General features: G+C 44.2%; 1 protein-coding gene across 3 annotated transcripts in view; it reads left to right on the forward strand.

Annotated features, from left to right (window-relative positions):
• Positions 1-10,531, forward strand: part of LOC138141829 (tyrosine-protein phosphatase non-receptor type substrate 1-like) — a 72,502-nt gene extending 61,971 nt beyond the window's left edge. For all 3 annotated transcript variants that reach the window (XM_069062705.1, XM_069062706.1, XM_069062707.1), the window contains exons 8-9: positions 3,115-3,154; positions 9,211-10,531. In XM_069062705.1, coding sequence (XP_068918806.1) covers positions 3,115-3,154; positions 9,211-9,477 — 307 coding nt within the window. In that variant the 3' untranslated portion in view covers positions 9,478-10,531. The remainder of the gene's footprint in view (positions 1-3,114; positions 3,155-9,210) is intronic.
• The last annotated feature ends 2,431 nt before the right edge of the window (positions 10,532-12,962 follow it).

Consider the following 12,962-nt stretch of genomic DNA (forward strand, 5'->3'; position numbering starts at 1 on the left):
CCTCCAATTTCATCCTCCTAAATCACCACTTTTATCAGGTCTCTTCACTGCTCAAGAACCTTCAGTGACTCCCCATTGCCTACAAATACAGCCTCGCCTGCTTAGCTTGTCACTTAAGGCCCATCATATTGAGCTTAGCTTGGTATAGTGGGATGAGCATTAGCCATGAAAACAGGACCTGAGTTCAAATTCTGCCTTGGCTACGACTGCCTTGTGAATTTGGATAAGAGACTTAATCTCTCCAGGCCTCAGTTTTCCCAACTGTTATATGATAGGGTTGATAGATGGTTCTGAGGTCCATTCTAGCTCTGTAATAATGTTACTACCTTTCTAAACTTATCTCCTGTTATGCCCCATGGTCAGCTTGGTCCATATACTGTCCACCTAAACATGCTTTGGGCTTCTACCACTTCCACAGTATTGCCTGTGCATCCCTCGCTCCTCTGGAATGTCCTTTCCCCCATAGAATTCTCCTGTCTTTCAAAGTCCAGCTCAGATTCCACTTCCTTCGGGAAGCCTTCCCTGGTTACCCAGCTCATGGCATTCTCTTTAATGACTCCCACAGCCCTCCCAGACTTAAGAGGTCCCATCCCCACCACCCAATCAAAAGCATTTACAGCTAGGTCCCAATGAGTGTAAATGATGAGTCCCTGAAGTGTTTGAATTATTTGAATCCACTCTTCCTATTTCCATTGGGATGAACCCAATTGTCCTATTTTATATAATTATAAGTTAGAATAGTACAAATTTAAATACAGGTGGCACTTCACAGACTGCATTGTTTGCACTAATCAGGGCCTGGCTGTAATGCAGACGGCCTTGCAGTTAGTTATCCTTGCACATGTATCTCATTCTCCTATTCTGCATAGAGCCCCTAAAGGACAAGGATTGTGTCTCCTTACATGGGCAAAACCAAGCACAGCATCCTGCACCAAATGCTTAGCAACATTTGTTGATTAACCTTTTTTCCTCCCCAAAGAAAGGCACAGTAGCCCCGATGTTGTTTGTGTTTCATACCTTTCAGTGAGTTTCTAACGAAACCTCCCCAGGAGCTCTTTCACGTGGCCAACTCCAGAATTACTTGGAGTAGAGCTTAATATTTACCTCCCATTAAGTGACTGACTGTCTCTTGAGGTTCCCAGTTCATCAGCTTTCAGAGTCTATCAGTGTTTAAGCCCAAAGCCAAGCTGTGAAGCTTCCCCTTCGGACTTAAAGCATCTCTCCAAGTTATAACTGAAATAGGATTTCTCACTCTATAAGTAGGGATGGTTAACCTGGACTCTACACACCGTAAGAGTCCATGAACTTAGAGGGGGGAAATTTTATTTCTTTATTTCAGTAGAATCAGTTTCCTTTGTAATCCTGTGTTTATTTTATGTACTAAAAATTCTTCTTCTTCTTTTTTTTTTTTTTTTGCTTTTTGAAGGGGGGAAGGCAGGGCAATCGGGGTTAAGTGACTTGCCCAAGGTCACACGGCTAGTTAAGTGTTAAGTGTCTGAGGCCAGATTCAAATTCAGGTCCTCCTGACTCCAGGGCCAGTGCGTTATTCACTTCGCCACCTAGCCTCCCCAAAAAATAGTATTCTGAGAAAGGATCTGTAGGTTCCACCAGACTCCCAGAGGAGTCCCTGAGACCTAAAAAAAAATATTAAGAACCCCAGCATTATGGAACAGAGAACCATAGGATCAGAGATTTAGAGCAAAAACGGACTTTAGAGGTCATTGAGTTCAAACCCTAACTCCCTGAAATCCCCGTTTTACAGATGAGGAAACTAAGGCACAGAGAAATTAAGTGATTTGCCCAAGGTCACACAGAAAGTATCTGAGGCAAGATTTGAACCTAGGGTCTTACCAACTCTAAGTCTGACAGGCTATCCATTAAGCCTCTACGTCCAGGCAGAGCATACTGTCTATAATCAGTCAGGGCCCAAGAACATAAACATTCATTCAACAAACATTTATTAAGTGTCTACTGTGCCTAAGGCTTTGCCCTAGAGATGCTGGGAGATGCCAAGGTGAATAAGTCATGGTCCTTGCCTTAAAGGAGACTGAAGTCTAGCAGGAAAAAAGAACCAGGAACACACACAGAGCTGCAAGTTAAAAGACAAATGATGGGTGTCCTGCCTTGCCCAGGAGGGGTAGTGCCATGTCATAGAAGGATCGCTGGCCTTGGAATCAGAAGCTGCAGGTCTGAGGTGCAGATATCTGGCTGCCAGCTCTGGGAGCTCAGGAAGGTCGCCTAATTTTCCTGGGCCTCGGCCTCGTCATAATAACAATCATTTAATTGGGTGCTGTGATTCAGGATCCTCTAGTCAGGTATGCTCACCCTCAGGAGGGAAGTGTTTCTGTGGAAACATGGGATTTGTCATGCCCAGTGATTGCTGCTTGAGCTTGATGTTCTGTCACAGCCAAGATTAACTTTTGTGGACAGACCCTGTTGCTTAACATTGATAATATCCAGTCTGTTGTCCCCTGGACCTCGAGGTTCATGCTTGAAAATCAATCACACCCAGGCAGAATGACAACAGTGTCCCTTTCTGAAGTATTTGCCAGTTTCTGCCGTGCTTTCCTAACCTAGGTAGTGCAACTGTAAAAACCCCATTTTACAGAGGACAGAGCTGAGGCTTAGGGAAGGAAAATGGCTTGCTGAAATTCATATAGCTAATAAGTTGAGGTTGAGATTTTAATTCATCTCTATTCCAAGATGAGCTCTCTTTCTACTACAAGGTGCTACTCAGGGAAATTTGAGGATGATCATAACTCATATTTCTATATTACCTTAATGTTTACAAAGTGATTTTCTCCCAGTAGCTCTGTGAGCTAGGCAGTACGAGTATTATTATCCCCACTTTACAGAGTCAGGGAACTGAGGCTTAATGAGGGGAGGGAATTCATCCCAATCACCCAGCTAGTAAGTGGGACTCCTCATCAGTTCTTTCCATGACATTGCATTGCCTAGGAACCAAGAACATGGTAATGTCTTAGTTCAGACCCATGGGGGTCACTGTCCTTGAATAGCATCCATTAATGTGAGCTGTGTCACTGGTTACCAACTATAAAATGAAGCGATTTTGCTGATTTATCTGATGTATCCCTTCTTTGCCTTCTCTTCTAGATTACATGAGCCGGAAAAAAATGCCAGAGACCTAAGCCAGGTACGTTCAGTGCTTCCTGAGGCTCGCTTCTTGAAGGATTCAGCAACAGGAGTTTTTGTAAAAGGAATGGGCTAAAAATGAATGCTGAATGGAATCAGTGGAGGTTTGGGGGCAGAGGGAAAATAGTTACTGGGTGGTGTAAATGCCAAGAAAAGAGGGCTGCTGTTTCTGTATCTTAGCCTTTGGGAAGTCTGCCCACTCAGACCAAGCTGTCCTTGAATGACAGACTTCTTAGGCAGAGGTCCAGCCACACCTCCTCATTTTGTACCATTCTTGTCCCTGTCCTCCTAGAAATCTTCCCAAGAGGATTTTCCCAGCAGAGGCCTTTGTGCAGCTTTTTAATATTTCAATGTAAACCAGGGTACTACACGGGTACTGCCAGTCCTTTACCCATCAGTCTTGGCACATGGCTGACCCTCCTTCTTTTCCAGTCATCCATATCCTTGATAGCTTAGGAAGATGGAGAAAGGAATCTGGGTCACACATTGTGCTTGTAATTGCTTTGGGATCCAGATTCAGTTCAGTAAATGGCCCCTTACTCCAGACTCTATATTGGACTCTCTAGATAGGCAGGAAGTTATAATACTTTACATTTTTATCACTTTAAGGTTTAAAGTAACAACAATATCAATAATTCATATTTTTATAGCTCTTACAATGTACCATGCACTGTGCTAAGTGCTTTACAAATATTATCTCATTTGATCTTCACAATAACCTTATGAAATAGGTACTATTATTATCCCCATTTCACAATTGAGAAAACTGAGGTAAACAGAGGTTAAGGGACTTGGCCAAAGTCATACAGTTAATAACTGAGACAGGATTTGAACTCAGGTCTTCCTGGCTCCAGGGTCAGTGCTCCATCATCCATGATACCACCTAGCTGCCTCCTGTTCCTTACACTCATACTGTGAGGGTTATGGTGCCTGTTTTATAGTTTTGGAAATAGAAACCCACTCAGAAAGGTCATGTTAATTTCCTGGGATCACCCAACTAATGATGGTCCAAGCCAGGATTTGAACCCAAGCCTCCTGACTCCCACATCCTTTCTGCTACAAAATCCTGCCTTCCTCTACTTGATAATAATTCAACCAAGCTATTTCTAGAGTTTTTTTGTTTCTTTGGTGGTGAGATTATGTGTAATTACCTTGTCTGGGGCCCAGTCCCTTCAGAAATCTCTTCCCAGCTGCTTGGTTTTCCCCCCCATTGATTACTGTTGGCTGGCCCTCCCTCACCACAGACATTTTTTAACCAAGGTAATACTTGCTAAGGTTATTACAGTTCTGGCACTCATGGGTCTTTGGGCCCTCCCCTGAGCTTACAGTGCAAGAGCCCTGTTCATGCTTGACATTCTCCATCCTCACGTATATTTTAGATTTAATCTTTGGAAGTGAATTTGGTGCTGGTGACAGCACAGACCTGGAATCCCTGGAACACAGTGTTCTGTCCATTGATTACAAACAGCAAAGGCACCAGGCAGAGGTTGTGACTCACCAGTCATGGCATTGGATCACCTTTAGCAAGGGCGATTGCTAAGTGTCGGAAAGGAGTCTCTCTCCCAAACTCATTATCTTTTTATTAGAAGGCCTGTAGAAAGAACACATCCACTAATAATGAGACCCAGCTTAAGAGCCCCAGCTATGCTGCTAAGGTGCCATGTTTCTGAGGATGAAAAACTTCTCTTGCTTGGTCCTCAGTTTCCTCCTTTGTAAAGTAGCTGGGCAGGATGGGGCGACTACTGAGATTCCATCTGACAGACATCCTAGATTTCAAGAAAGCAGCATTCAGAGGAGTTATGGGTACTGTCTCATGGGCTAAAATTCTACAAGAGGAGGGATGGAAAGATTCACAAGGAAGTCACCAGCCAACTTCAATTTTTTAAAAGATACATATATGGCTAATGTGGAAGTATATTTTTCATGGCTTCACATATATAATTGATATGTCATATTGCTTGCTTTCTCAATGAGTTGGGGAGGGGCTGGAGGGAAAGAATTTGGAATTCAGAATTTTCAAAAAATGAATGTTAAAAATAAAAACAATTCTTAACCCCAATTGCTCTCCAAAAATCAAAAAATAAAAATAAAACAATTATCATTAAAGATATGTATAGAAAATGGAAGTAACAAGAGATGGCAGAAGATGACATGGTATATAGTCCTAGAAAAATAGTGTCAGAAGTGCCAAAGCTTAGAAGGAGCGGAGTCTAGCAACGAAGCAAAAGTCAACAAAAGAGGGAGTTTTCGTCTATTTTGGGGGGTAAACAGAAGATCAAAGAAGGGGTAAGACTATTGCTTGGAGCAGATGGGGCAGTGACAGAGCAAGCAGAGAGAGCTGATCAATTCTTATATTTCTCTCCTGTTTTCTCTAAAATGGAGAATGCCTAAATGACAGAATAAAAATGGCTAACAGGAAATTCATGTCCAAGATAAGGGAAGCAATAGTAAAAGAACTTCCCTTTCCTCCTCTTGCCCCCACCTCAGCTGCCCCTGATGAATTCATTGAACTACATCTTTGGCCACTAAGAGAACTGACAGGTGCAATCACTGAATCACTGTTGGTGACCTTTGAAAGAAGGTGGAAAATAGAAGTCCTGCAGGACTTGAGAAGGGCTGATGTCCCAATTTTCAAAAAAAAAATTTTTTTAAGGAATGATGATAAAGTCTATGAACTAGTGAGTTTTGACTTCAGTTTCTGGGAGGAAAATTCTCTAATGAATCATTAGAGAAATAATCAGTGAACATCTAGCAAAGGAAGCAGTCTTTATAAAGAGCCAGCATGGCTCATGGACTGGTCATGCCAGACTAACCTCATTCCCTTTTTTGACACTGTTGCTAAGCTGGTAGACCAGAGGAATGCTGCATATGTAGTTTACCTGGGTTTTAGCAAAGTGTTTGATAAAATATCATGTACTATTCTTTTTTTTTTAAGCATTTGGGGTTAAGTAACTTGCTCAAGGTTACACGGCCAGTTATTTCTGGGTGTGGTGCTAAGTATCTGAGCCCAGATTCGATCCCCAAGTCATCCCAACACTGGGGCCGGTGCTCTTACTCGCTGAGCCACCTGGCCGCCCCTGTGTACTATTCTTATAGAAAATATGGTAGGTGGTGGATTAGACCAGAAATCTCAAACATATGGTATGAAGCCCACTCTTTTGAGTGGGGACTGACCCAGATTAAAATGTAATTAGAAAATATTTGACAAAATTAAAATACAATAGAACACAGACAATTCTTAATTTGGGGCGGCTAGGTGGTGCTTATTCCAGGTCTAAGGTCAGGAAGACTCGCCAACCTGAGGTCAAATCTAGCCTCAGACACTTGCTAACTGTGTGACCCTGGGCAAGTCATTTAACCTTACTTGCCTCCATTTCCTCATCTGTAAAATGAACTGGAGAGGGAAATGGTAAAGCATTCTAGTATCTTTGCCAAGGAAACCCTAAATGAGGTCATGAAGAGCTCAACACAACTAAACAACAACTATTTCAATATAGTTTTCAAGTCAATATTGTGGCCTGCAGGGATCTTAAGGGGCCTCTGTTTCTATTTGAGTTTAACACCATTGCATTGGATGACAAAATCAGAATCTCAAAAGATCTTGACAAGCTAAAGCATTAGGAGTAAAATGTAATCAGATGAAATCCAAGAGAGATAAAGGTCAAGACTTACACTTGGAGTCAAAGATCAACTTCACAAACATTTGATGGAAGAGGCATGGCTAATTAGTAGCTCATCTGAAAAAAATCTGGGATTTCTAGTGGACTGCAAGCTCCACAGGAGCCAGCAGAATAATGTGACAGCTCCAAAAGCTAATACTATCTTGAACTACATAGGAAGGGGCAGAGGTGATGGTCCCTCTTCACTCAGCCCTGGTCATTCCACATCTGAAGTGTGTGTGTTCATTCTTGGGCACCACAGTACAAGGAGCCTGTGGATAATCTGGAGAGTGTCCAGAGGAGGCAGTCAAGATAGTAGAGGGCCTTGATTCTATGTCATGAGGTTCAGTTGGGAACACCCTGCTTAAAGAACATAAAACTCATGGGCTGGGCAGGGTCTTCAGGTATTTGAAGGTCTTTTGTTTGGAGCAGAGATTAGACTTGTTATATTTTGCCTTAAAGAGAGCAGAACCACGAGTAGAAAGAAGCTGCAAAGAGGTGAATTTAGACTAGGTGTTAAGAAAAATGTCCTAATGATGAGAGATGTCCGGAAATGGCATGGGCTGCCTCCGGAGGGGATGGGTTTTCCCTCACTGGAAGTCTTCAAGCATAGATTGGGTGACTACATGTTTTACTTTGAGTGAGTTGGACTCGAGTATTGTTAAGTAACACTAATAATAATAGTTAATAATAAGCATTTATATGACACTTTAAGGTTTGCAAAGCCTCACAACACTGTGAGGTAGGTACTGTTAGACCTATTCTACAGATGAGGAAATTGAGGCTGAGAGGTTGTGATTTGCTCATGTTAGTGATTGGCAGCACTTGAACTCAGGTCTTCCTGACTCCAGGTCTAGCTCTCTGTCCACTATCCTACCCCTTAGCTGCTTCTCTGAGATTCCCTTCCAGCTTTAAAATTCTCAGATTCTGTGATTTCCCTGCAGTTTTGACAGTCTGTGTTCTATGGTCCCTTCCAGCTCTTTGTTGTTCAGTCATGTCTGACTCTTCGTGACCTCATGGACCATAGCATGCCAGGCCCTTCTATCCTCCACTGTCTCTAGAAGTCTAGTTTCCATAACACTTTCTATCTGTCTCATTCTCTGCCGTTCCCTTGTCCTTTTGCTTTTAATCTTTCCCAGCATCAGAGTCTTTTCTAATGAGTCTCGTCTTCTCATTACATGGCCAAAATATTTAAGCTTCAGCTTCAGTATTTGACCTTTCAGTGAATAGCCTGAATTAATTTCTTTAAGTATTGACTGATTTGATCTCCTTGCTGTCCAAGGGACTCTCAAAAGTCTTCTCCAGCACCACAATTTGAACTCTCCTTATCGCCCAACTCATACACATACATTGCTACTAGAAAGACTGTAATTTTTCCTATAGGGACCTTTGTTGGCAAGGTGACGTCTCTTCTTTTTAGTATGCCGTCCAGATTTGCCATAGGTTTCCTTCCAAGGAGCCAGCATCTTTTAATTTCATGGCTGTAATAGCTGTCTTTGACTTTGAACCCAAGAACATAAAATCTGACACTGTTTCCATTTCTTCTCCCTTTATTTGCCGGGAAGTGATGGGTCCAGTTGCCAAGCTCTTGCATAAGTGTGAGCTAGATTCATTACCTGTATCACGTTCAGCTATTCAATTCCCAAAGGATTCCTATTACCAGATATTGGTTTGCTTTCAGGATCAGAATGCTATTAGGATATGTTTCCCATAAGTGATTGAGTCAGCTGAGAGCAGTGGGAAAAATCAAAGTGCTAGAGATCTCAGAATAAGAATCCTAGATGAGCATATTACAGAAGACAAAGGGGTTTGTAAGAGAGTGGGGCCCTTGTTTCACTAGTGGCTTAAAAGGAGGGGCCGTGGAACCTAATTTGGATATATTCATAGGATATAAACCTGGAAACAATAGTAGAGATCAGCTAGTCAGCCTCATTAAATGCTTCTTGTTGTTGGGGTTTGGGGGGGGTTGGTCTTTCTGGAGGGGGGAAGGCAGGGCAGTTGGGGTTAAGTGACTTGCCCAAGGTCACATAGCTAGTATTGTGTCTGAGGCTGGATTTGAACTCAGGTCCTCATGACTCCAGGGCCAGTGCTCTCTTCACTGCACCACCTAGCTACTCTAAATACTTGTTATTTGACAAGCTTACTTCTGCCCAGACACTGTTGGCTGACATCCAATCCGTAGCCATTTTCTTAATCTTCATTGCTTTCTATAAAGAGGATGAAGAATAGTAAGGTTAAGTCAAAAGATAGGAGTTCAAGTCCCAGCTCAGCCATTCACTCCCTCTCTGGGCCTCAGTTTCCTTCTCAGTAAATGAGGAGATTGGGTTAGATAGCTCCCACCCTCTCTTCTGCAGATACTACGTGCGTTGACTGAATTCTCCATTGCTCTATCATTTAGATCCAGGATGCAAATGATATCAACAATGACATCACCTATGCAGATCTGAACCTGCCCAGAGGGAAAAAGAGCACCCCTCGAGCTGTGGAGACCAACAGCCAGACTGAGTATGCCAGCATCCAGACTGGCCCATCCCCTCAGCGAGAGGATAACCTGACCTACGCAGACCTGGACATGGTCCACCTGAATCGATCATCCAAGAAGCCTGCAACCAGACCTGAAGAGTCCTATTCAGAATATGCCAGTGTTCAAGTCCAAAGGAAGTGAAGGCCGCCTCTGGGTTGCTGGTTTCATGGGGCGGCCGTGGCAGATCAGGAAGGCTCTTGCTGGAGTGCTACAAAGTTGGCGGCACAGCCCCCCAGGAAGTGCAGTGGAAGTGCCCGCCAATCTCTGCTTCCCGAGAAAGCTGCATTCCTTGGGACCCATTGATGAGAGGGGAAGATGTCCCCGCCTTGCTCTCCACCGTACGCTAACTCATGAGCTTGGTGTGCACTTCCACCAAGGGACCAAGGGCTTTGGGGCAAGCTACGTTTCAAACATTTCCAAATGCAGAGGGTAACATTTCAAAACTAGGGTTGAGTAAAGAAACAGAAATCTGGGAAATTGCTGCCCCTCCCCCCTCTGGTGACATCACAATGGCCTGGGAGCACAGGCTCCACTCCCTGCTCCAGCCCAGCCTGCCCTGCTGGGATGGGGGCACACTCTTCGGACAGATCACCTTCATGGCTTTTCAGTAACACAGTTACTGACTCCAGTGTCCCCCAACTATGTTCTTCCAGGGCAAAACACGAAGGAAAAACCTATCCTCTCTTCCCCCAACCCATCTGTGACTGCACGTTGCTCTAGGAGAGAATTCTCCAGATTCTAGAATCTTATCTGCAGAGGGGCTGGAAAGACAACTTTGTGACCTGTTCAGTGAGACTTGGCTAGGGGTTATGGTCAGGTTTCCCAGCTCTCCTGCTTATGTTCCAGGACAGACTTGGTGTGTCTGTCAGGAGAGGTGGACCTTCATACTAAATCAGAACACCTACTTACACAACTCACTCTTGACTAAGGGTCGTGTGTGACTTGACTCTCCCCTGGACAACCCTCCCCCAAACTCAGTTGTCCCAGCTGTAACTCCATGCAGACACGCCTCTCATTTCTAGACCTGAATTTTGCTTCTAGCCCACACTAACACAGCAATGCCTCGCTGCTGTTTACTCCTGTAAATTATTAAGAAATGTGAAATGTGCAATCTTGAAACCAAGGTGTTAGAAAATTTGATCTGTGGTTTTTTTTTTCTTTTAAGCATTATATTGGCTCTTTGTCATGTGTTGAAGTCCTGTGTTGCACATGGTTGAATCTTACAGGGTGTAGGAGGGTTTATCCTTTGCTGTTCAGGATGAGTTTTCTTGAAGCAGAAACAGAATTCTATACAGTTAACCAGAAGATTACTGGGTAGATAGCCACAGTCCAGCTATTCCTTGGGAGCACCTAGCTTTCTGAGTATGATTAAATTGGTGATGGTGACTTCAGTGGGATGGAGCAAGTGCCCTACGGCCGATACTTCTGCCAACCCCTTCACCTTTGCCATAAGGAGAGCTGCTGAGACAATGTCTCCAGCAATTTGGGGGGCAGCATCCTTGGTCAGTGAGCTAGTGGATAGGCTGCCAAACCAAGCTCCCACCCAGCGCCAACACTAGCTCCCTACGTGGCCCTAAAAGAGTCACTTAGCCTGGTGCCTCAATTTCTCCACCTGTAAAATGGAAATGAGAAGATTTGCTACCAATCTCTATAAAGCACTTTATGATTCTGGAGTCCAGGGGACCATTTAGGTGAATCATTCTTCTCGCAGAAGCAGCTAAAGAGCCAGTGCCACAGCTCTGAAACCTGTCTTCTCCGGGACATCCCCTTCTGTTTCTGCTCTTGGAACTGCCAGAGTGAAGCTGGACCAGACAGAGAAGCAGAGAGTTACTGGAGGGTATTGAAGCCAGTCTTAGCTCCTCCCTCATCCTCCCATCTCCAAAGCTGTGGCATAGGCTAATGGCTTCTCCTGATTTTCCAGCAGTGACACCAATTACCATCCTGTCATTCAGACTGTGAAACAGATATTCTAGATGGAAGGCTGATGGGGCGAGGGGATGGTGGAGCCAGGAATCCAGGGAGGGCAGATGTTGCATGACCTGTTTTGACTGTGTTGACACATTAACTGTTCAATCTTTTCCAGCTAAATGCAAATATCCCCACTCTCCCAGGGTTCAACGACTCTATCCAGAATTCTTGGCTAGGTGAGTCAAAAACAAGAGACAATGGCCTAAAGAGAAACTTGCCCCCCCCCCCCCCAAGTGGGACCTTTCTCTGGAACATTTGATGTTCCTGGCACTAACCAGGCTGCATGGGGGACAAGGTTGCAGTTCCCAGCACAAGGCTCATGCTGCCTGGCGTGTGAAGAAGTCAAGGAAGTGTCTGATTCAACATGCAGCACGACCGTAATTGTTGCTGTAATCAGCGTCATCTGTGGGGTTTGTTTTAGGTGGCTCGACAACCACCAGCCAGGAACATCTGGTGAAATCATTCCCTTTTCTCATGTAGGTCCTTCCAGAACCCGAAAACGTTGGCTTGCAAACTGCGTCCCTCCTCCCCACTCAGCTTCCTTCACTGGAAACACCATAGTATTTGAGGAGAACATTCTCAAAGCCTCTTCTCTTGGTGCCATCATTGTGTGTGTGTGTCTTTTATCGGGGTAAAGGGTGGTATTGGGGGGAGGGGAGGATGGAAAGAAGCCAAAGGGAAATAGGGAGCTTTAGCTTTAGCTCAGCTGCTTTGAGAGAGATCTGTGCAGACAGTTAACGACGGCGCTCAGGTGAGGAAGAAATAGAAACACGAGTGTAGTGTCCAAGGTTTCTTTGAAGAACACTGGGAAGGAGCCAGGCCCCGATTTGTATATACTTGCTTCTTAAACTTTTTTGGCTTGCAAAATATTTTTGTAATAAAGATTTCTGGGAAATAATAATTTGAAAAGTTGGAAAAAAAAAAGGTCTATTGTCTGTGTTTGTATCTTTAATGGCTATGGTCTAAATGGTCCCAGGGACATGTACAGAACAGATTGAATGCTGTATATCCTCACTGAAGGAATATTTTATTAATTGCCTACCATGTTCAGAACAGAAAAGAAATAGTCCCTGTCCTCAAGTAGGTTCCATTCTACCATTTTCAAAGTTTTCCTTAAAACATTTGATAATCCTCTTCTTCTAACAAAACCCCTCCCAAAATGATGCCCTGCCAAAATCCTTTCATTGTGTCATGGCCCTGATTCTGGGTTCTTGAAGGGGAACACAGACTCTGGGGTTGTCCCTACTAAGCAGAAAAGGAGGGAGCCAATGATGGACAGAGTGTATCTGTCTTTGGAGAACCAGCTAGATGGGGAGAAACTCATAACCAGAAGGCTGAGTGAATTTTCTTCAGCCACAACAACTCACAGAGAATAGATGTTCAGTCAAAGGATGTGATCTGCATTATTGGTGGGAGCAGCCACCCAGAAAGAAAATTGGATTCTAGGAAGTGACCAGAGTTCATGTAAACGCTGAAGCACAGCTGTGCCCATCACCCAAGGGACACATCTGAGCTGCCACCACATCCCTGCCTACATGACCTCCTAAGACCACAGGGTTTAGCGGGGACCTTTGGGGACCACTGCCACAGCCTCTCATTTCACAGAGGAGGAGGTGGCCTAGAGAGAGACTCTCTCCACCGTACCAAGCTGCATTGCC

Source organism: Petaurus breviceps, unplaced genomic scaffold, assembly GCF_028583685.1.
Source record: "Petaurus breviceps papuanus isolate PSGF00001 unplaced genomic scaffold, PetGlider_PUasm1.0 90503, whole genome shotgun sequence".
Lineage (NCBI taxonomy): Eukaryota > Metazoa > Chordata > Mammalia > Diprotodontia > Petauridae > Petaurus > Petaurus breviceps.